At 39.7% G+C, this 24,805-nt stretch overlaps 1 protein-coding gene across 2 annotated transcripts; it reads left to right on the top strand.

Annotated features, from left to right (window-relative positions):
* Window positions 1–1,636: 1,636 nt before the first annotated feature.
* On the top strand, window positions 1,637–22,228 carry UBA3 (ubiquitin like modifier activating enzyme 3). 2 transcript variants are annotated; one of them, XM_020801684.3, is made up of 18 exons: window positions 1,637–1,788; window positions 2,001–2,063; window positions 3,837–3,957; window positions 5,778–5,858; window positions 8,643–8,725; window positions 10,495–10,575; window positions 11,315–11,358; window positions 11,727–11,791; window positions 13,169–13,324; window positions 13,404–13,506; window positions 13,759–13,872; window positions 14,379–14,432; window positions 16,142–16,178; window positions 16,252–16,333; window positions 17,265–17,365; window positions 17,504–17,567; window positions 17,685–17,739; window positions 21,163–22,228. In XM_020801684.3, exons 1-18 carry the CDS (start codon window positions 1,769–1,771, stop codon window positions 21,249–21,251), a joined length of 1,413 nt encoding a protein of 470 aa, XP_020657343.3. In that variant the 5' UTR covers window positions 1,637–1,768; the 3' UTR covers window positions 21,252–22,228. The 2 variants fall into 2 exon arrangements, with proteins under 2 accessions (XP_020657343.3, XP_020657345.3); XM_020801686.3 differs by lacking the exon at window positions 2,001–2,063 and having other exon boundaries at window positions 1,640–1,788.
* Window positions 22,229–24,805: the final 2,577 nt, after the last annotated feature.

The raw sequence follows: 24,805 nt of genomic DNA, 5'->3' as shown, positions 1-24,805 counted from the left end.
ATGTCCATGCGGGCAAACCTGGTCTTCAGCCTCAGCTCAGCCTCCTAGGGAAAAGGGCCCAGGTCCTGGCACACCCTCATTTAAGGAGGGAAAGCTCCACCTCCTAGGCCATGCGGTGTGTGTGTGTGTGGGGGGAAACAAAAGAAATCCCAGCAAAAAACAAACTATGAGACTGCAAATGAAACACTTCTGGTTCCTAAAAGAAAGTGGGAAAGCTGCTTCTCAAAAATATCTTGGAATTACTATTTACTTGCATTACATTGGGCAAATTTAGAAACCGATGGCTTAGGGAGACCTCCTCCGCATGTACACTTAATACCTTAATTAAGACAAACAAATTAAGTCCTAGATTAAATCAAGCCTAAGCTATCTCTGGAGGCAAAAAATGTTGAAACTGAGGCTGTCCTACTTTGGGCACATCATGAGAAGACAGGATTTTCTGAAAAAGACAATGTGAGATGAATTGACTCCCTAAAGGAAGCCACAGACTTGAGTTTAGGAGAGCTGAGACGGGCAGATTTGGACAGGACATTTTGGAGCTTGCTCATTCATGGAAAAGCTGGCTGGATAGCTCTGTAGATTAGTCACAGCTTTTCAAGTGGTTTAGATATCCAGCTGCAGAGCAGAGGTTGGGAGTCTGATTCCCCATTGTGCCTCCTGGGAAAAGAGCCAGCCTGCATAGCCTTGGGCATGTTACACAATCCCAGGATGCTCTGCCCCCCCAAGAGGGGAATCGAAATTACTTCTACTGTATAAATCCTAACTTACTTAATGGCATATGATTATTATTTGGCACATGACAACAAAGTACCTCAAGCCAACGTGCTGCAAAAATGTATAAACTATTTAATTCCTTGGATCATCTTCATCAGGGTAGGTGATAAAAACGCATGAGCAGTTCGAGGCAAAAGCAACCACTTGTACATTTCTGACACAGTTTAGTTGGTCCTAACTACTCTCCGTCCCTGGAAAAGACCCTGATGTTGGGAAAGTGTGAAGGCAAGAGGAGAAGGGGATGACAGAGGACGAGATGGCTGGACAGTGTCATCAAAGCTGCCAACATGAATTTGACCCAACTCCAGGAGGCAGTGGAAGACAGGAGGGCCTTGAGTGCTCTGGTCCATGGGGTCACAAAGAGTTGGACACGACTAGACAACTGAACGACGACAAACAACTGTCAGATCAACCCTATCTTTCTTGGTTTTCCCTTCGTTTTTCAGGTTTCTTGGAAGACGAAATCCTATGCCTGGAATCAGTCCCTCTGAGATGGACGGACTTAATAAAAGATACCATTTCCTCGAGTACTAGTTTGCAAGAGCAGAGCGAGATGGTTTAACGACGGGACCTTCGGCAGCCATCATTGCATGGAGTCACCAAGAGTGAGATGCGGGTTGCCAGCTCATACCAACAAAACGCCGCCCTCCCGTTGTGTTCAAGGGGCAACTTAAAACACGAACGCGTCTCATCGGGCACGCGCTTTCGCGGCCTTCCGCCCACTCCGCACAGAATTGGATCTCGGGGCTTTTCCCTCTCGCGCGCAGTGACCCGCATTAGAGCGGCGTCCACCTGGGGACCGGAAGAAAGCGCTGTGCGCCTTTCCTCTATGAGGACCGAGAAGCTGGCGCCCATCTCCAATAGCGCCCACGGGTGGAGAAGGAAGGAAATAAAACTCTATGGTCTTAAGTACCCGGCCGGCGAGGGACTTCCTGCCGCCGTGCATTGTGGGAAGGCCGGTGGTCAGGGTTGGGGAGGGGGAGAAGGAGCGGCTATGGCGGATGGCGAGGAGCCGTAAGTACCAGCTTAGCAGCTTGTCTCCCTTACCGACCCCCTCCCCGCCGTCGCTGCCTGCAAGGGGCTTCCGGGGGGGGGTCTGTGTGTGGGGCGGGGGAGCTTCCGCCTCTGCCCCCCCCATTCCGCCTCCCCCCGTCGTGGCGGGAGCGCGAGCTTGAGCCTGACCTGGCCGGTGACTGACCCTTCTTTTATTCTCTCTCTCGTTATAGGGAGAAGAAAAGAAGGAGGCTAGAGGAGCGGCGGCTAGCGGGAGAGAGGCAGAGAGAGCTGGGGTCAGTGCGGGGGTTGGGGAGCCGAGAGGGGGCTGCGAAGGGAGCCGGGCAGGGAAGGAGCAGCTCAGGAGAAGGGAGGCGAGGCAAGGGCGTGGAGGCGCTTCTCCGGTCGTGGGGAGGAGGCCCCAGAGGTCAAGCAGGGAGGTGGGAGGTCGTGCCCCCGGACCTGGGGTCGTGGTCCTGTTTAGCCTCTGGTCGCCCACCAGCACCGGCGTGGCTACTTCACTGCTTTAGATTTTCTGTGCCTCACAGAAAAACACCTCTCTCCAGAGGGCTTCAGACCAAAGCCAAAAAAAAAAAACCCCCAACAAAAGCAAAGTTAAAAAAAAAAACACAACACCCCACACACAGCATCTTGAAAATGTTGTTAAAGATGATTACATTTCAATGTGAGCTTCTGTGGATCTACACAACTCTCGGTGCTTAATGGGCACCAAATTACTTCAGACTATGGGTGAAAAGCTCATGTAATGTTTGTGTGGATCCTAAATAGTTAACAGTTTTGGTAACTGTAACACTATAATTTATAGATAGTAAAGATGGCCAGAAGCATTGCTCCTAAATAGTTTTGCATTCGCTGTGGAACTCTTTGCATTCAGCCCTGTTGACCTACATCTGCAGGCTGAGCCATGTATGGTAACTTGCTCTTATTACAGTACAGTAGTGGAAAAGGCGATCAGGGCACATTTTGTGAGATGTGGAAGGCATATTGCTTAAAGAAAAGGTGTTTGATCAACATCTCCTATGCAAAGAACAGTACTACAAATTCGCTTAAGAGTGCATCTGGCTGGTTTGGGTTTTTTAAACATATATTCAAACAGTGGTTATGCAGAACCCCTTGCCTTGTCTCTGGGTAGACTTACTAAGAGCTGTGTGAAATGGGACCAATGAGGCTGAATTTACTTAGGTAACAAAGCTTTTCAGAAGAAAAACAGTAATGGAATTGTTTGTGCAGAAAGGAATTTTAAGAATTGAAAAGGACTGTGAACAGAATATGAATAAAAAGTGATGTGATTAAATTATTTTAATACGTGAAAGTGCTCCATGGTACGATCTTACAAATATTTCCTTGACAATAAGGCCCATTGTGCGCAGTAGTTTCATGTCAATCTATGTAGGATTGGGGGTGTGAGTCCATTTCTGTCTATCAATTAATTAATTAATTAATTAGATTTCTATCCCGCCCTTTTAGACAAAGTCTACTCTGGGCGGGTTCCATTAAACATTGTATGCTAAAACAGTTAAAAACAACTCAAAACAATATATGAAATCTGGCTATTTAAAATAATATGTCTTGTTCCTTAAACTATTGTATGTTCATTAAAGAAGTCAGAAATGACTGATTGGCTGTTCAGCTTTCTCTTTTAATGTACTGGTAACTTTTTGCTTACTATTTAAAAAAATATTGTCATACAAACCCAAATATTCATGCTGCAGTTATATCAGGACAACTCCTTTGCGTATCACTTCTTGTCTAAGGCTTTATGATTTATCATACATAGTGAATTATGTTAATAGAGAGTACTTTTTGTATTTGTGTCTACTAAGTTGTTATAGTAATGTTTATTAGCCAGTACAGTACCACGTATATCATATGCTTGTTATTTCATGTACTTGCAGTAACAGAATCTTGTTCAACATAGTTTGTGTAATAAATTTTTGAACAATGCAGAAGGAAAAAAATTAAGCCTATAGAGCTACTGTTGTGTGTATGTGTGTGTGTTTGTTTTCCCTACCGGTCTTTTTGCAGCTGAATTTCTGTGTTCTGTGCAGAATGGCTGTTGATGGTGGGTGTGGGGACAATGGAGACTGGGAAGGTCGCTGGAACCATGTAAAGAAGTTCCTCGAGCGATCTGGACCTTTCACACACCCTGATTTCGAACCAGGCACTCAAGTGAGAAACGGTTACTGTATTTTTAAATGCTCATAGTATTGTGTTACAAACTGTTGTGAACATTTCTGTCTGCTTGTGTTGATTAACAAAAGAAGAGCAGGACTGAAAACCTAATAATTTTCTGCATGATAGGCAAGTAGTTTTGTTTCATTAAGTATGCATAAATAATAGAATGCTGAACATTTTAGAGAGTCTAAGAATACTGCAGTATTTCGTTTGTGCAAGAAAGAAATACTGTAATTAGCTATACCAAGGACTGACCTAGATAAAACTACCTGACTAGTTTTAAAACGTTGTTTTACTGTGTTTCCCCGAAAATAAGACAGGGTCTTATATTAATTTTTGCTCAAAAAAAAATTAGGGCTTATTTTCAGGGGATGTTTTATTTTTTCATGGATGATAATCTACATTTATTCAAATACAGTCATGTCATCTTCTGGTTGCTGCACAAGGGTGGAGGGCAGGGTTTCACTTAATTGGGGCTTATTTTTGAGTAGGGCTCATATTAGGAGCATCCTGAAAAATCATACTATGGCTTTTTTTCAGGTTAGGTCTTATTTTCGGGGAAACAGGGTAATTGCCAATTTGCTTTAGATTTTTGCCATATTTACTGCCAATTACTAGTTTTAAGCTTTGTGCAAGTGTAATGCCATGCTTGCTGAATAAGTGGTAAGCCACCATGAGACTTTTCACTGATCCTCTCCCCTCCATCATATACTAATTTTTGAAGGAGTAGCCATGTCAGTCTGTGAAACGTTTCAGACAAAAATAAAACAAAAGGAAAAAACACACCAAAAAAATCCAGAGAGACAAAAACCTTGTGGCACGTTAAAGACTTTCTGAGAAAGGTCACATTAAAGTACAATCTTTAAAGTGCAACAACGTTTTGTCTCTTGGCTTTCTTTTGTCTGATACCCCCATATACTAGTTGTCCCCACTTATATGCTCATGTTCTCATTAAATCTGCCACTTTATTAATTTAGACTGGCATTTATATGGGAAAGATTCTTAATTGTAGAAAGAACCCTGAATACGTCAACATTTGTATGCATGAGTATCTGAACAGAAGTCCCGTTTTTCTTAGTGAGGTATACTGTAGAATATATCTGAATGCACTTTCATATGTACAGTACATTGCAGGGATAAGCAAACTATTATAGTTCAGATTTTTGTCTCTGATTCCAAGAATTCCTGGCCATTGGCCCTGCTGGACTGGGCTGGTGGGAGTTGTGCTGAAAAACTATGAGAAGGCGCCTAGTTGCCAAGTCCTGTATTCTATAAATGTGGCAGGTCCACAGTATATTTACACTGTCAGAAAATGACTGCATAAAATAGTAGACTGAGATGTTAAACTTGTAAGAATACATAAACAAACCAGCAATAGCCATGCTAGCCATAAAACAAATTCCAAAATCTGTACTAGAGTTAAAAAGGTTTAGGCCTACCAAAAAAGCAGAAAAAAATTGTAGTAGTTTTTGTCAGTATTGGTTATATGTATTTTTGTGTTGCGCTCATTGGCCTCTATGTTCCTCTATGTATCAGATTTGGGTTTTAGTTTTTACTGTAATGTGTGTGAATATCTATTGGATGTCTAAACAAAGTCCATTTAACTACTTGGCAGTGCAGCTTTATGTGTGAAATGTAAATCAATCTCAGTACTCCTCTAATGTTAATTTTAATCTTCAGTGAATTCTCCTGATTTCAATAATATTAAAATACTTTAATTTTGTATAATAAGTTTTGTGAATGTCTTATTAGAAATACAGTACTTTGTTTTTTTTCACCTGTTTTCAACAACTATCTGTCTTGGTTCTTTACAGCCCCTTGACTTTCTGTTAAACACGTGTAAAGTTCTAGTTATTGGAGCAGGAGGATTAGGATGTGAACTCCTGAAAAATCTGGTAACGGTTTTATTTACATTTTTTTAAATCAATCAACACACTGAAAGTAAAACATGCAAAGTTGTACTGAGTAAAATACGTATTGAACATAGTGAACAAGCAGCTATTTTTGTGGTTTATGTACATAAACAAGAAAAATATTATTTTTTCATAATCATGTCAGAAGTAGCTTTGATATCCTTGAACTACTGATGTCTTTTGCAAAAGTGGCATTCAGTTTTGCTACCAATTTTTAAAATTAAAAATCTTGTGTCAACTTAAGAAAATGGTCAACAGATAATTTTCTCAGAGGAAACAGGTAACAACAAAGGCATCTTTTATGAGTTCTATACCAGCAAGGCAGCTGTTTGATTCCTAACTAATTCTTTCATATCCCCCATTAGTTTATAAATACCCAAATGCATTTTAGGTATGATTAAGATCAGATACAGAATATTCAACCATGTCCATAATCTTACACAAATTAAATGTAGAGAAGAATGGGACATGTGGATATTTTATGAATTAATATGCCTTGTCTTTTGAGACTGAAGGATGCCTATGATGATGATGATGATGATGAATATGCCTTGTAATTTGCTTATATCTTGGTTGTTCCCATGTCTAAAAGGGACAGAACCGGAAGGAATGCAATTGAGGAAAAATGACAGACAAGTCAAAGTCATTATAACTTTGTAGAAGCTATTTGGTATTTTGATGTGTATTAACAATAAAGGCATTGTGTTCTTTTGTGCAATAATGTATTTTCCTGCTTCTAATTCAGGATTGAAGAGTAGGTATTTAGGAAGGAAAGGAATAGGCCTTATGGTTAATTTGCAACATTTGTTTGTGAATTTTAAAGGATGTTTTCTGTGGAATATTTTTCACTTTTATCTGAAAAGGAATATTTTCCTCAGCTTAGGTACAAACCTGTTTTGTATGGGTAAAAAATCCCCTTCCCTTGTGCCAGGCAGCTGAATTCCTCCTGTTTCCCACCAAGCTCCAGTCCTTATCCCAAACTATTCCAAGGGAGTTCCTGGCCCTAAAGGGGAATTTGTGAAGAGAAGAAATATAAAAGTCTGGTTGCACAGTAGAGTTCTGATTGCTTTTTACTGAATCCATTCCATTTTGCCCTTTCAAACAACAAGATTCATTGAAAAATAAACTGAATGTTTTCCCCCACATATATGAGAAAAATAAGAAAATGTGTTTTCTAGCAGTGTTGAATTTTTTAAAAAATCTAACAGAATATTTAGTTCTGGTGTTGTGTGGGAGATTTTTAAAAGAAGCATAACTGTTTTCTCGGGGATTCTTGGCATTTTCCAAGACATTCTGTTATTTGTGTTTCATTCAATTTAGCTTCTTAATTCACTTAAGTAGGGCTAGGTATCAGCCCCTCGATTTGTATAGTTAATTTAACTTAGAACCACTTGTCCTTTGCCCGTCTTAGGAACATAATTGTTCCTTGTAGCCTTTCTACCTGTAAACTGTTCTTTTGCCTATATTGGGAAGGGCCATGCCTTTTCTTTCACCAGAGTTGTCAATTTACTTTATTATTGGGGATCCCAGTTGGCTCCCATTCAGTTTGAAGGTTTATAGTTTAGCTCTATTACGGCATATGTTCAAAGCGAGACAAATTTAAGTATGTTTTTCATGTTACCATTGTGCAGTAAGGAAAAGAATGAGTGATTTTTTTAAAGCAAATGCATGCAAAAATATGATTGAAATTTTTCTTGATCTGATTTTAAGCAATGAACACATGCACTATGTGCACAGGTAGCATGAAAGAAAAAAATAAGGTGTGGGTTGAAAAACTACTGTAATCTTCTTGATTGTGATTCTCTGAATTAAAATTGGAAGACAAAAATGGAAGACTGGCACATTGCTTAATATGTCAGTTGTACACAGCAGATGAAATTAGTTAATTTTGAAATCCCCAAATTTAGGGAGAAATTTTAATGGGGGGATTTTATTAACACGTTTTATTATACTTCATGTAAAGATGATGCTGGCCATTTTTAGCATATTTAACTATTATTTTTCCTTATTGCTAGGTATAAAATGAATTTAGACTATATCAAGTGTTAGCACACACACTGCAATTTTAAACAAAGTCAGTTCTGTTAAAATCTAAACTTTTAGCTAGGGATATTTGTTCTCTGATAAGTTACATCCTATAGCACCTTGCCTATCCAGAAATAGTGTTTTCCTGGAAGAAGAGCCGCATTTCTGTGCCAAAGAAATGTTGGTGAAATTGGTGTGACTCGTGGTCCTTTGTTGCATCAGCTTCCTTTCACAGCAAATGTGGAAACATCTTGTAAATAAAACAAAGAACAGGTTCACTGGTCTTTTGGGATTAGTGTTTGAAATTTTAAAAAACCGGTATGGAACTGCATATAGGGCCCGTCGATTCAGAGAATGGCTGCTATCACCCGTGTAGCCAATCACAAAATACCACAGAAGAGGAATTAAAGAATCTGAGGAAAGAGTTTTAAGAACCTGAGCAAGTAGTCTAGCATGCTACAAAGCAAAATGTCTGATCTGCAACCACCTTCTTCATTCCTTGATAATACTCCTAAGTCCAAATGGCACCGAGTGCCATTATGAAGGAAGAAAGAAGCAAGTAACACTGTCTGGTAGCTGTAAAAAAGATGTTTCCATGGATGTTATGCCTATGAGTGCTCTGTAGGGAGGCCTTGGAAATGTTTAAAGTACTGGCATTTTTCAGAAACAACAAGTTTTGCAAAACTTTTAATAATGAAAATATGTTGTGTTTTAATAACTGTGGTTTCTTTATCTGTACAGGCATTGTCTGGTTTTAGACAGATCCATGTTATTGACATGGACACCATTGATGTCTCAAACTTGAACAGGCAATTTTTGTTTCGGTAAGTCATGCATTTGAACTTTCTAACAAACTCATAGTTCTCAAATTTAAGCAGTCCTCATTCACTTTAGTAAGACTTTCTGAAAACAAAGTTGCAATGTGCAAGACACATGTGCCATGAGATTTCTAACAGTAAATCTGCAGTTCTCTCTGGCCACCTTCCTTTTTTACAGGTGTCTTTTCAGTTTGCCTGTTCTAGTGCTGTCCTCTCACTGGCATCCTTCTTCCTGTCCCCTCAACTCACCACACCATTGCAGCATACATTAACTTGGATCTCAAAAGTATTTCATACTTGTTGGTGCTGTCACATGAGACTGCTGTCACATGAGAGGAGGCTCTCTGGAGCTTCATATGTCACAGAATGTATGCCAAACAAAGTAGTGTCTTCAGTGGTGGTTGTATGGAAAACACTACTGTTTATATGGCATTTTTACAAATAGAGACTATGATTCGAAATGCTCCTTTCTGCATGCATGGGCGAGATTTGCTTGTATATACCAAGTTCTGAGTTCATTTTTGGTAGTAATAGCTACTGCAGCAGCAACAGTCACTTCTAAACTTCCCAAGGCAGTAGATGCTGATATATTTAGAAGCAATGAAGAAATATCAACAACCTCCGATATGCAGATGATACCACTCTGATGGCGGAAAGTGAGGAGGAACTAAAGAACCTTGTAATGAGGGTGAAAGACGAGAGTGCAAAAAACGGTCTGAAACTCAACATCAAAAAAACTAAGATCATGGCCACTGGTCCCATCACCTCCTGGGAAATAGAAGGGGAAGATATGGAGGCAGTGTCAGATTTTACTTTCTTGGGCTCCATGATCACTGCAGATGGAGACAGCAGCCCCGAAATTAAAAGACGCCTGCTTCTTGGGAGGAAAGCAATGACAAACCTTGACAGCATCTTAAAAAGCAGAGACATCACCTTGCCAACAAAAGTCCAAATAGTCAAAGCTATGGTTTTTCCTGTAGTGTTGTATGGAAGTGAGAGCTGGACCATAAAGAAAGCTGACCGCCGAAGAATTGATGCCTTTGAATTGTGGTGCTGGAGGAGACTCTTGAGAGTTCCCTGGACTACAAAGAGAACAAACCTATCCATTCTAAAGGATATCAACCCCGAGTGCTCATTGGAAGGACAGATCCTGAAGCTGAGGCTCCAGTACTTTGGCCATCTCATGAGAAGAGAAAACTCCTTGGAAAAGACTTTGATGTTGGGAAAGTGTGAAGGCAAGAGGAGAAGGGGACGACCGAGGATGAGATGGTTGGACAGTGTCATCGAAGCAACCAACATGAATTTGACACAACTCCGGGAGGCGGTGGAAGATAGGAGGGCCTGGCGTGCTCTGGTCCATGGGGTCACGAAGAGTCGGACACGACTAAACGACTGAACAAACAATGAACTTAGAAACATTGTAAACTGCAAATGTCCAAGTATACAGCCCTTTGAAGCATGCTTAAGAATCCAGGTTGGATCCTCAAGTTGTCACATTTTATCTAGACTTTTCTAAATCAGTGGGATTTGAGTTAGTTGCGGCTGATATTCCTCCCATGGATTTCAACGATATGTTCTAAGTATGACTTAATCTAGTTGCAATGCTATCATGCGCAGTAATTACAATCCTGTGTTTGTAAAGTCTTGATGTGGTGAAATATCCTATTGATCAAATGTCTTGGCTAGAGTTAGTAGGTAGCCTTTATGGCTTTATGAATGTAATGCAAAATGTATAAGGCTGGTAGATCAAATTCTTAACAAGTGCTGTTTTGCAGACCTAAGGATATTGGACGACCCAAAGCAGAAGTTGCTGCTGAATTTCTAAATACCAGAATTCCCAACTGTGCTGTTGTTCCGTATCCTTTTGTGATAACTAGGGAATTTTTCCTGTGTCCGCTCATTGATTTGCTTTATTCCCTGGGCTATTGTTGAATAACATTGTCTGCTTGGGTTGCTTCAGAGAAATTGAAGGATAGAAAGTTTTCAAGACTGGTGAGCAGTTCTTGTCACTCTTTTACTTCCAAGTACTGGAAAAAGGAATGTGGAAAAGGATTGATCCTTGCACCATGTGTAGCAGCTGTGACTTTTCTTAGCACCTGCATAGCAAATTTGCATAATCAGTATTTTCTGAATGGCTTGTATCATCATACTGCCTTTTAGCACTCATGTGTGAATTGGTCCTCAGCTCATATTTCTCTAATCACATGGATAAAAGTTAAGTAACATAAGAATTCTGTTGGATCATAGAATCTAGCTTTTTCTCAGAGTGATTTACCAGGCTTATTTGGGGAATAATTAAACAGCTTTATCTCAGAAGGGCTGCTTTTATGATTTTATGATGTTTAAGCCATGCTCCAAAGAGAAACATGGTGAACAAATAAAGGAATTTATGGTCAAATAAAGGTATTGCTTCTTCCAGCATTAGTATTATTTCCAAGGCCATGTGGCCTTTTCCTGATTTTTCCTGAAATAAAGGAATTGTTTCAGCAAATTGCCTGTTGAGGATCTGATTGATCTTTAGGTTTCCAAATTAACAGTCATTGTTTCTGACTAGATAATTGCCTTCAAGCATTCCTTTACTTAACTTGTTTTCAGACATTACAAAAAGATTCAGGATATGGATGACAGTTTCTATAAACGTAAGTAGCTTAATGTGCTATGGTAAAAATAATTGTTTGTGTTTTCTTAGGTTGGTTGAGAAGAATGTAACTATCCTTTCCCCTAAAGTGGGGCTAGGGAATGTCTGCTTCTCCAGATGATGTTATACTACTGCTCTCTTCAGTTCCACCGCGTGGCCAGTGGTGAGTAATAAGAAGAGATGCAGTCCGACAACATCTGGAGGCACTCAGGTTGTCCATCTTTGCTGTAAAGGAAAGTTAAAATATCATATACAGGATTGTTAGCTTGTAAACTTCACCTCTTTTATAAACCTAATAAGCTAGGGCATTAACAAAATTGGCATAGTAAGTATTACTGGGCATATAACTATTAATATATTTTCTTCCAGAATTCCATATCATTGTATGTGGTTTGGACTCAATAATTGCAAGAAGATGGATAAATGGCATGCTGGTAAATACTTATGAAAATTAAAAGGGGTGGCCATCTGCTTATTTGAAAAATGGTTGCTGGAACACTATGGTAGAATTAACTAAAGTCTTGATGAAACCCACCTGAATGTTATTCAGAGCATACTTAGGTTGTACTGGGACAAAAATGATTGGTAGGGACTGCATGCACCCTGTGTCTCAAATATCTGGTCACGCTGCTCATTGTCAATAGCTCTCTGTATGTGCGTAGGAGAAGGGTGGGAAATTGAGCTCTGAATCCTATTGGCTCCCTCCTTTGTAGTACACTGTGACAGAAGTGACACCGGGTGTACAGGCTTGCACCATGATACACTTTAAATCTGTAGTAAGCTATAGTGCAGACAAGCTCAGTGTATCTTAAGCTATACCTATTGCCAGTATTTTAAGGAAACAATGTAATGGCAGCAATAGCATATAAAGTCTATATCATTCGCATTAAATGTCTAGTTAGCATGAATGCATTATGTGTAATAAGAATAAGAACAAAGGAGTTGTGTCATTGTAGAGACTGAAGATTAGAATTTAATTTCTCAGGCACTTGTTTTAGTGCGTTAAACCATTCTTTGCCCAACAGATTTGCAAATTGCTAGGCTTCATATTGGGGTGGTGGTTGCATACTAGAAAGACAAGATGGAGCCCTTAGGTGCAATATAACAATTTAATACCTAGGCTGATTTTGAAAACTTATTTGGATGGATGGTTTTGTTTACTTTGTCCTGAGTTTAAACTCTTATGTACCCATGTGGCACTTTTTAGAGGTTCTCTGCTCTTTTCTCATAATTATTTAGTGAACAAAATAAATTTGACTAAACAAAATGTAACTTTAAAGATCATGTATATTTAGAGTATCTGCACTCCACTCCACATAGCTTTACATTAGATTTAGAATGGCAATCTAATATGTCACTTGCATACAGATCCTAATTGACTTGCTCCAAAGTTGATTTGAGATCCAGGTGGTGTGTGTTCACAGTTATGTTCCATAGCCATAGGGGATTTGTTTGGTATTTCTATCTTCATATTTCAAGTGATAAACCAAAGGAGAATTCTTGAAACATAAAGCATAATTATTTGCAACTGGAGCACTGCTTCAAAGAGAACTGCAAGGGCATTTAATCTCCTGCATCATGAACATGAATGTGGCACAGAAATCCTTTTGTGCTGATGGGTTTTTTTAAAGAGAAGACGCTTTAGTAGGGGCTGACCCAAAGTTCTGTGCAACAGAGGTGGCTTTGGCACTTAATGCTGCAGTAATTTCTGATAAATTAGATTCAGCAGGAGTTCTCGGTTTAGAAATTAAGGATAGGAGGTGAGAGGTGGAGAAAGATCCTAATATAATAACCTCTTATTTTCTCCTCAGATTTCACTTTTAAACTATGAAGATGGGGTGTTGGATCCAAGTTCCATTATACCTTTGATTGATGGTGGAACTGAAGGCTTTAAAGGAAATGCTCGTGTAATCATTCCTGGAATGACAGCCTGTATTGAATGCACACTTGAACTTTATCCACCACAGGTAGCTAAAAAGAACTAATCTGTCATAGGTGAGATTCTGGAAAAATTCCTGTTGAATCATTTTATGATCTTCTCACCAGGTAAATTTTCCTATGTGTACAATTGCTTCCATGCCTCGGCTACCAGAACATTGCATTGAATATGTCAGGATATTGCAGTGGCCCAAGGAGCAACCTTTTGGAGGTAATCCAATAAATTATACTTATTGTATACCTCGATCAAAATAGGCTGTGAAATAATATAAAAATTCTGTGCTACTTTATTTCTCTTGTATTGCATGATGTGGCTCTTAGATTTTCTGAATGATTGCTTTTGAAAATATTAGTCAATCTTCTCTTAATGAGACCCCAAGTATTTCTGATTAAAGATAAATTAGGTTATGAAGAACTATTTCAAGTTTAGCCAATAAAAGTTATAAATTTCTTTGTTTTGCAGAAGGTGTTCCTGTAGATGGAGATGATCCAGAGCACATACAGTGGATTTTTGAAAAGTCTTTAGAAAGGGCAGCCCAATTTAATATTAAAGGCTTAACTTATAGGCTCACACAAGGTGAGATTTAGCAACAGCTATCTTTCTCCAGCATGTGTGTCTAGAAAATTGTGGTAGCATCCAGAGGCTTACCCAGTACAACATTCTGTTCATATGGTATTGTGATTAAACTGCAGTATGGCAGTCAAGTTCAATCCCAATGGGCTTAGGTAGCCTGCTCAAGATTGACTTGGCCTTCCAGCCTTCTGAGGTTGGTAAAATAAATATTCAGCTTGCTGTGGGGTGTGGGCGCAAAGTGTTGTTTGAATAATTACATTGTAAACCACCCAGAGAGTGTTCTGGCACTTTGGGCCAGTATAAAGGTCAAAACAGCAACACAATGGTGGCCAAGTAGGTGCCTGTGGGATGTTTGTATTAGGTGGTGGTTGTTACTGCTACACAACTCTGTAGGTGTTGGGACTGTTGTCAGTATTTATAGGCATTTAGTGTCTAAACACTGAGATGGAGAGATAGGTATATATGTAGATGACTTGAAGACTGTGTGGTGTTCCCTTCTCTTAATGCAGGAGTTGTAAAGCGGATCATTCCAGCAGTGGCTTCTACAAATGCTGTAATTGCAGGTAAAGTAAAGCAGTAACTGCCTGCTTTGGTTGTATTTGACAGCTGTTTGAGGGATCAGCTAAAATCTTTGGCTGTATTCTGTTGCCTAAATGTGGATCAGAAGGGTCATCATATAAGCTTCCCATCCTCACATGCCCTTTCTCAGACTGGTTTTGAGATCAGTCACACAAAGGGAAGCCAGCTAAAATGGTTGTCGTGGGGCATTTATATATCTTTTTCCCTGCTCCACGTTTGGGCAACAGATGTTAACATTTCTGTTTTTCTGTGAATAATGGAGCTGAATATACCTGTATGCAATACATGTCTACCTACAAACATAAGAAGACCCTTGATGATCAGACCAAAAATCTGTCTGCTACAACATTCTGTTCTCATAGAAGCCAATCAGTTGCTTATGGGGAATGTGCAAAGAGTCTTGTAAATGTCTACTGGGATGTGGTAGCAAACATAAATATCTAGCTCATTCAATGGAAATTATGCTGATGTAAGCATGTGTAGAGTGATAGCTGTAAGTTGCAACTTATAGCAAATTTGCATTAAAGTAAATCACTTTGGAATTAGTGAAATAAGCTTCTGTGCAAACTTGTTCAAAAGTACGCTGCTGAAAGAGTCTGGGAACAGTTTAATATAATGATATTTTTGAAATCTTAAACCTTTAGAATATAGGTCAGGGAACAGGGGTAAATTACCCAAAATTGGGTAAAAGTGAAAATTCTGGGGGCAATGAGCAGACTGCTCATTAGTTTTTTTATGTTGAGCTTCAGACCATTTTTTGCACTCTTCTCTTTTGAGCATAACCTTGCTAGCGTGTGAAATGAGTGCAATTGTATGGTAGTTGGAGCATTCTTTGGCACTTCCCTTCTTTGGGATTGGGATGTAGACTGATCTTTTCCAATCCTCTGGCCACTGCTGAGTTTTCCATTGATGATGATAAAAAAGCACACTGGTCCTTTGATATTGGGCTGTGGCACCAGGGTGGGTGACATGACCTTTAGCCGGGTTTGTTTGATTTTGCACACCACACATAGAATTATTAAAGTGGTAGGGAAAGCCCCCCCCCCCATTCTGCGTTGGCTGTCTCTAGCAAGCATGTCATTGCTAGCACCACTCTGGTGATGATTAAATCCTCTGCGGGCTAGGAAAAAAAATTTGCAACTTGCTAGGAACGTTGGACACCTTACTACTCCCTATACCACACCATGGATGGAGTGCAATGTGTTCCAGCAAAAATAGTGCACATCTTTATCAAATTTGGTGCATCCTGCCAGTTCGGTACACAGCCTGTGTAGTTCAGTAATATTTTTAATTCAAATAATGTATGATTTCCTTCCTTTCAAATCAAGGATGTAATGTCGGCGTATATAAATTTTTTGGGGGGATAAAAGGTAAAAAAGTTCCCTGGCCCCTGCTTTAGAAAGGTATATTTCAAATGGATTTACAGGTATGTTAGGTTCTAGCAATGCAGGGTTCAAATTTGGTTTGTATCTGATTTACTTTCCAAAGACAGAATACGCATTGTATTCGTTAGACTATTCTTCCTAATTAAAAGTGACATATAATTTTCTTTTGTATAAAAATGTGATTCCTAGTTTTCAAAAGTATTTAAATAAGAAGTTATTAGTCCTTCTCCCTGTTTTGGGAAACATGATGTTTGATATGCAACTTCTCCGTATTGTTAAAATAGTTTTGGTTATCTGTTTCTTTCTAGCTATATGTGCAACTGAAGTCTTCAAAATAGCTACAAGGTACCCCCTTTCAGATTAAGTATTTTTAAACAACTATTATTGTTTTAAAATAGTAACAGACTTTTCATTACAGTGCATACATGCCTCTGAACAACTATTTGGTTTTTAATGATGTCGATGGACTCTACACGTACACGTTTGAAGCAGAAAAGAAGGTTAGTGTTTGTGTTAAAAAATTGTCCTTTATAGCAGTTTTTCCTTGAACATATTGTCCAATATTTAGCAGTATATAGAGAGCAGTAAATGAATTAATGTGTGTGGTTTTTTAGCCTTGATAATTCAGCAGTGACAGAATCATATAGCGCACATGGTGTGAACTCTGCTGTTAAGGTTACTATAGTGAATTTTTTTTTTCCTGGGGTCATAATTATTGTGAATTCCTGTATTTTTAACTTTACAAATCCCCCTCCTCCTCTCCCCCCAAAACATACTTAGTTTTGATACTTTTTTGGGGAAAAAATTACTATGGAGAATTCTTGTTCCTTGATAAATGTTTTTTTTTAAAAAAAAAACCATAATCCATAGGAAAAATAGTTATTAGGAATGGGGGAAAACCTCTGGGATTGATTCATTTTGGATTTGTTGTGTCATTCATTTTTGGATCGTTTGGGTACTGGTGGTCTTCTTAAACCTCCATTCAGGCAGCCAGTCACTCAGGGAAAGATTGCCTGAAGTGAAAGTTCTTCAGCTGCCTGTGGAAGGACAGCAAGGATAAGGCCAGCCTAGCTTCATGTGAGAGTGAGTTTCAGAGTCTGGGCGTAGCAACAGAGAAGGCCCTCTGCCGTGTACTCACCAAATGCACCTGTGAAGGTGGCAGGACCAAGAGAGGCCTCTCTAAAATGATTTTAACACTTGAGCAGTCTCATAAAGGGAGATGCAGTCCTTGAGATAGCTTAGACACAAGCTGTTTGGGGCTTTATAAGTTGGAATCAACACCCTGAATTCAGACTTTTGACTGACCAGGAACACCTCTGTGTTGTCTGGATTAAGTTTCAGTTTATTCATGTTATTTATTAATATGACTTAAATAGCTGTGGCTTATTTAAGTTCTTCACCTTATAGTTGGTTTCATATACTATTTCATAGGAAAATTGTCTGGCTTGCAGCCAGCTTCCTCAGAAGATAGAGTTTTCTCCATCTGCTAAATTGCAGGAAGTCCTGGATTATTTGGTAAACAGTGCTTCATTGTAAGTATGGACTGTATCTGATATGCTGACTTGTTTTGAGCAATAAAACTCGGATCCTGAAAGCATGATTTTGTCAGATAGTAAAGCCAGACATTTGGTTAACTAACTTACTGATTTTTTTTAATTTTTTTTCCACAGGCAAATGAAATCTCCTGCAATAACAGCCACAGTGTATGGGAGAAATAAAACTCTTTATTTACAGGTGATTAATGCATACTTATGAATTTTATTGTGGATGGATATATATATAAGTAAAGATATATATATATTTAAGTAAAAATAATACAAAGTGTATATGTGTTTCTCTTTCCCACCCCAGTCGGTAGCTTCAATTGAAGAACGAACAAGGCCGAACCTTTCAAAGACACTAAAAGGTAATACGAATGTTTCAAAAAGAATATTGTGGACTTTTAAAAGGTATCTTTCATCAGTACCTCTTCCAGGTTGCTTCATTTTTACAGGGAAATGGTTTATCTACTCTGGTATTGTGTGATGAGAGACTAGCTTGAATCCTGTTCAAAAAACGTATGCGTACAGGGGCAATTACACAGCATTTTCTCTCCTTTGGTGGGCCATCCTTGGTGTGATCACTCACATGCTCAGTTCTGCAATGAGTGCACAATCAGTTTCATGAGGAGAGTAGGGGAGAGGAAATGCTTGCATATTTGTCCTGCAGTCACATAGGTGAATAGGATCTTTGGAGATACACAGTGTTCCTTCTTATTCATTCAGTTAATTATCCTTAAAGATGTAGGTGGGAAAGAGACAACAGAAGTCAGCTTTCATACTGTTATCTGTAGGCATGATGAGAGAGAAATTGATGGAACAGGATTTGAATAGTTGTACTTCTGGTCTTTATCTAAACATAACTATCAGCTCTATGGCATAGTATGGATCTTAGAAGATAGCGTGATTTCTCTTGAATTGTCTTGTCTGCAGTTGCAGGAGTTATTACTTTGGCTTTGGCATGCTCAAGTCAATTAAGTCCTTTCCATTTTTCAATAGTAGAGAAGTTAAGCATGTGTTAATTGACTCATAGTTATTAATGGAGCATACACACCTTCCCTCTGGCAGAAATTCTGATTTTACATGATCAGAACCTGAGACCTTGTGGCAGTAAAAAAAAAAAAAAAAAATACAGTGGTGCCTCAACTTACGAACTTAATTGGTTCCAGAACTCTGGTCATTACTCAAAATGGTCTTAAGTCAAAGCACCATTTCCCATAGGAATGCAATTAATCCATTCTGGCCGAAGAAAAAAATCACCAAAAAAACCACACCCCACAACAACACTGCAAGGCCCATTGGAAATGCGATTAATCCATTCCGGCTGAAGGGAGAAAAGAAAGAAAGGCAAACAAAACATGCAAGACCCATCGGAAATGCCAAAAAAGCAAAGCAAAAAGCAAACAAACCCTGCAAGACCCATCGGAAATGGGGGAAAAAACTCAAAAAGCAAACCAACCCCGCAAGACCCATCACAGCATAGAAACATAATCCCACCACCCAGCCCAAAACCACACTGCAAAACCCACCCAGAACAGTTTTTTAAAAGCAGAAAGCAGCATCTTACTTTACCAGGCAGTCCGAAGCCTCCTGCGATTGCACTCACTCTAACCGTTGGGGCCAAAGAGCTACAAAGAATCAGCCTCTTTGCTGACCAACAGCCATTCGAATTCCCCGCCTTTCCCCCCTCCTTTTCCTGTTCGTAACTGGAAGCTCCAGCCGCAAGTCGAAGCAAAATTTTGCAGCCAGAGCTGGTTGTAACTCGAAAAGGTTGTATGTTGGGACATTCGTAAGTCGAGACACCACTATGATGATGATGATGATGGTAGTAGTAGTAGTAGGTGTTGGTGGTGTGGACTTCTGTATATATGGTGCTTTACCAAGAAGAGGTGTAACTAAATCTTACCACAAGAAGTATACAACCCATCCATATATTGCTAGTGATCCTGAAGATCAGTCACATGTATTGGCAGCAGAAACATTTACCTTGCATTCAGTTTTTATGCACCTACCTTCCTTGCTCATAAGGAAGTGTGTATTTGTCCTGAGTTGGATTAATGTATGTTTACAGCAAAGTGAAGCTATACTGAAATATCAGTCCTAAGCATCTGTGCAGGTTCCTATGCCAGTGATACCATAATAATTTTCCTCAGAATACTAGCATAAAATATATATTGGGACATCTCAGCTTTTTGTAGTTACATGTTAGCATTGTAAATTTCCAGTTGGTATAGGTTTCTGTTTGAACTTTCATCATAATAGCTAGAATTAGTTCATTATCTACTGTTTAATCATGAGTGAATTTTGCTACTCCATCAGAATATAGGGCAAAGATTTGGCGATCTGCAGTTTCTGAAAGTGTTACTCTTCTGGGTCACTCCTTTTTTTACCAACTTTCATAAACATATGAAACAAACATAAATCTTCAAAGAATCACAGGGAAATGAAACAGAATAAAAAACATTCTTGGCTATGCAGAATTATTCATTGGCTGAAATCCTGTTGCTTAGCATAGTAAGTCACAACTAGATTAGGTACATTGAATCAGGGAAATTTGGTGAGTCAGCTCTTTTGTAAGTCCAATAAATTCAGTGGACCTACTCTAGTTGCAACTTACTATGCTGAGCAGCAAGATTTGAATTGTTCTATTACATGGATGCTGATTTAAACCTTTTTCAATTGTTAGACCCAGTGGGGGCACCTTAACACTTACTGAAAGTGACATATTACAGTGGGGTCTCGACTTAAGAACTTAATCGTATTGGAAGGTGGTTCTCAAGTCGAAAAGTTCTTAAGTCGAATCTGCATTTCCCATAGGAATGCATTGAAAACCATTTAATCCGTATCTGCTCTTTTCTGTCCATAGAAACTAATGGGAAGCTGCTATTCTGCCTTCTGCCACTAGAGGGGGATATTTTCTTTCTTTTTCCCCCTTAGGTTCAGGGAAGGCAGGGAACACTAAAGGCAGCACATTAGAACTCTTTAAAAAAAAAAAAAAAACAAAGCCAATTTTAAATAATGTTTTAAAGCATGTTGTGCTGATTTTTTCAGCACAAAGGCACTCAGGCAGGCTTTTTAGGTGCTGAGCAAGCCTCTGGAAGCCTGCTCAGAGCCAGCCGATCAGCTGTTAGGCGGGGAGAGGAGCGGGGAAAACCACAAAATGGCTGCCAGGCTCTTTCTGGGTGTCGGCTTTTAGCTCTTTCCTGCTCTTTTTCCTGTGGTTTGGGGGCTACCAAGGCCTGGTAAGTGACTTTATTTAACAGTACAGTATTTATTTTTAAGTTTCTGACCCTTTCCCCCCTCCAAAAGCCTCTAAGGGGAGGGAGGGGGGACTTTTTTCCCTGTTCGTAACTTGAGGGAAATTCGCATGTCGAGTCCTTACTTTCCCTATAGGGCAGGTTCGTAACTCGAATTGTTCGCAAGTCGGGTCGTTCGTAAGTCGAGCCCCCACTGTACAGGCAAAATTACTACTACTACTACTCTTCCACAAAATTACTATGAAACATACTGTTTCAAATTGGCCAAAATGCTCTTGTATGGGTATTCTCATTGAAGGAAAGTGGGTTAATTTATAGCAGCAAATGGCTGCTCATTAACCAGTCCCTGCATGGATTCCTGGTTGTGCGCCAGTTACACCATTTCTCTTCCACCGGGGCAGCTATGCAAGAGGATTTGGACAATTGGATTGTTAAGTAAAATTTATCTTGCATTGATGGTCAGTTGCTTATTTTTTCTAAGTTACAGACAGTGATTTTTAAATCTTGTGCTTAAAGTTTTTGTCTTCTTTGCAGAGCTGGGACTTGTTGATGGCCAGGAACTTGCAGTTGCAGATGTCACAACACCACAGACTGTACTTTTCAAACTTCATTTTACTACTTGATACAAATGCAAGTGATATCAACATTCACTGAAGAAAGCTTGCACAACTTGGAAAACTACTGTTGTGTTTTACTGGGTGGAAAGTTGACTTATCCAGACCTTATTTCTATTAATGTAAGCATTGCTGGAAGTTTGTTTACCCTGAGTAAATTGCTCTTATTTTAGAACTGACCTTGCAAACCAATATTTGGTTGAAGTTATCTGTATAAAAGCTCAGTAATGTACAGAAAGCTGATGTATAGCAATATTTTTTCCAATTTATAATTACATTAAAACAATGCCAACACTCCTTTCTACATGTGGGAATCGCATGATGGTCACTAGATTAGTATTAGAAGTGCCCATGAATAGAGATAACACCAGTTGTTGATTCAGTGGTTAATAATGGTTCGTCCTTTGGACAAACTGGTGCTCTGCAGGCGCCCCAGCTTCCTTTCCCTGTCTCCTCCAATGGGCACCAACTCAGGGGATGAGGCAGGGCAGGAAAGCCTGGGATGCTGCCTCTGAGTGGACACCCACCAGAGGAAGTTGGGGAGGGATGCCGGGGTGTCTGCAGAACCCCTGCTCATCCAAAGGACCACCGTTATGAACTGCCGAACCAGCAGATGGTGCCCATTTCTACTGATGAATTATCTGTGTATTCACAATAGCAAAATGGATGAGGATTTTAAAATTACATTTTAGAATCTGTGTAAAAACTTAGTTCAAATTGCCAGACAGTAGAATAAAATCAATGGCCTATTCCTTGCATTTCTTAATATGTCTTCACAGAGCTGTTTGTCAGATATTAAAGGTTGCCAAAACTCACTGTATTTTTTTTCAAAATTTAGACAGATTGTACTTCCACTTGTAGGTGTAAAATTAATTCATCTGTATATTTGCACGTATTATCAGCTACTATGCATGGTGTTGCCCACTGATATTCAGAACTGGTGTTTTGTTGTTAGTATATTTATTAATAAAAATATACAAGGATTATTTTATCTGTGAAGATTCTCAGTCATCCAGGTGTGGATATCTGGAAGATGAGTCATGGCAACTGGACTTCTTTCTTGTTAGGCTGAAACATTTTGCTACTCATCCAAGTCACTTCTGCAGTTTGAGGAGAGTTGATAGGAGATCCCTGATACACCATATTTTTCCATGTATAAAATGACACTTTTCCCTAAAATAATTAGTGGAAAAATTGAGGGTTGTTTTATACACGGTAGTAAGGAGGGGGGAGGGATCAAAGTACTTTTATCCCTGCTTTCCCCCTCCACTTTTTGCAAAGAAAGTGGACAGGGAAAGGACTTTCCTCGCAAGAAAGTGGAGGGGGAAAGCAGCTTTTTGTAAAGAAAGTGGATGGGGAAAGGTCTTTCCTCGCAAGAAAGTGGAAGGAGGAAAGAAATTCCTTCTTTCCCCTTTCACTTTCTTGCGAGGAAAGTGCTTTCCCCCTGCACGTTCTTTGTAAAAAAGCTGCTTTCCCCCTCCACTTTTTGCAAGGTGGAAAGCAGCTTTTTGCAAAGAACGTGCAGGGGGGAAGCACTTTCCTTGCAAGAAAGTGGATGGGGAAAGTGATTCCTTCTTTCCTCCTCCATATTCTTGAGAGGAAAGTGCTTTCCCCCTCCACTTTCTTTGCAAAACACTGCTTTCCCCCTCCACTTTTTGTGAGGGGGGAAAGCAGCTGTTTGGAAAGAAAGTGGAGGGGGAAAGCAATTTCCTTGCAAGAAAGCATTTTCCCTCCATTTTCTTGTGAGGAAAGTGCTTTCCCCCTGCACTTTATTTACAAAAAGTGCAGGGGAAAGCAGCTTTTTGCAAAGAAAGTGGAAGGGAAAAGCACTTTCTTCCCAAGAAAGTGGAAAGCAGTAATCAAAGCACTTTGATTACTGCTTGGCCTATTCCCTGGTGTGAATAGGCTCGTTAGAAAGACAAAGGACTAGGGGCAGGGATAATCCCACTTCTGCAGTCCTTCCCCACTCATTGTCATGAGTTCTTAACAGTCCTTAACAGTGGTCTTAATCTTTCTGGAGAGGGATGAAAGGGAAGCATGATAAAGAGGATACCTGTTGTATCTAAGGCCTCTACCCCTGTTGAGTGAGGGATTTTCTACATGCACATGTATTGCCTCCCTGACCCCTCTCTCAATCCACCTATCTTCTCTGTCCAAAACGAGTGCATCTTGATCATCAAATAAACATCCTTTGTCCTTCAAATGAAAGAACACTGCTGATTGTGATCCTGAGCCACTGAACCTGCTGTGCTGGGCCATTCTCCTGTTTAGTGGCTGTTTGGTTTTTCCAGTGTAGAGAAACCAAACAGCCACTAAACAAGATAATGTAGAGAAACCAAACACCCATGACATGGGTGGAGAAGGACTGGAGAAGTGAGATTATCCCTCACCCACAATCCTTTGTCTTTCTAGTGAGTCTATTCAAACCAGGGGGAAATGAAACTAATGTGATATCAGGGATCTCCTACCAACTCTGCTCAGACTGAAGAAGCTACTTGGATGAGTAGCAAAATGTTTCAGCCTAACAAGAAAGAAGTCTAGTTGCCATGACTCAGCTTCCAGAAAAAGATTAGTTTGTTAGCATGTCAAAAATGTGAGCAGAACCACAGAAAGTGAAAAAGGCACTTTTAATCTTTAACAAAATTAAGAAAGCCTTCCGCCAAATGTGTACACACAATTAAGAAGCATTTAGTGATCAGTGGGGATATATTTCTTTCCATGCTTAAATTACTGCTGTACTTCAAGTTACTGGGGAGTAAGCGCTGCTCAACTCAATGGAATTCACTTCTGAGTATATATGTAAAACTGCTTTTTTGGGGGGGGGGACTTTGGCCATCTCATGAGAAGAGAAGACTCCTTGGAAAAGACCTAATTTGACACAACTACGGGAGGCAGTGGAAGATAGGAGGGCCTGGCGTGCTCTGGTCCATGGGTTCACGAAGAGTCGGATACGACTAGACGACGACGAAGGAATGAAATGATGCATGAATACTATTCATGTCCTCTCCATCTATTAGTAGGAACTGCAACTCCCAGAATTCTCCAGTTAGAATTCTAGGAGTTCTAGCTCAGAGGCACACATGTACCATTCCACCATGCTAGGGGAAATCTCAGATTTTTTTTCAACCACTTCTCTCCCAAATACAAAGGAATTATCAGAGCTGTTTTTCAACATGTGAGTGGTAGTGCGCACAAAGGGGTAAACCAGTGGTTCCCAACCTTATGTATCCCAGGTGTTCTTCGACTGCAGTTCCTAGAAACCTGGCCAGAGCAGCTGATGGTGAATGCTTTGAGGAATTACAGTCCAAGAACACCTGGGTTTCCCATGGTTGGGAAAGCAGTGCTGTAGTATACCATCTTGAATGTTGCCATTGCGTCTTCAACATTTAAGTTGCCCTTTGCTGTGTAAAGTTTGGTATCCTTTTTTCTGCAAGCATGAGGGGTACAATATTGTGAAGCACAGTTTGGGCCATTTCCTTGTGTTTTAGAATCATGGATACAGAAGTACAATATCCCATATTCATAAACCAAAGGCATTTTGAAGAATTGAATTCTGTTTAGTT

This window comes from Pogona vitticeps, chromosome 2, assembly GCF_051106095.1.
Source record: "Pogona vitticeps strain Pit_001003342236 chromosome 2, PviZW2.1, whole genome shotgun sequence".
NCBI classification, from domain to species: Eukaryota; Metazoa; Chordata; class Lepidosauria; order Squamata; family Agamidae; genus Pogona; species Pogona vitticeps.
This window is presented reverse-complemented; position numbering and strand designations above follow the sequence as displayed.

Coding starts and splice junctions, on each gene's coding strand:
- UBA3 (XM_020801684.3), top strand. CDS start 1,769: ATGGCGGATGGCGAGGAGCC. Junction 3,958..5,777: donor ATTTCGAACCAGGCACTCAA/GTGAGAAACGGT, acceptor GGTTCTTTACAG/CCCCTTGACTTTCTGTTAAA. Junction 13,507..13,758: donor CAAGGAGCAACCTTTTGGAG/GTAATCCAATAA, acceptor TTTGTTTTGCAG/AAGGTGTTCCTGTAGATGGA.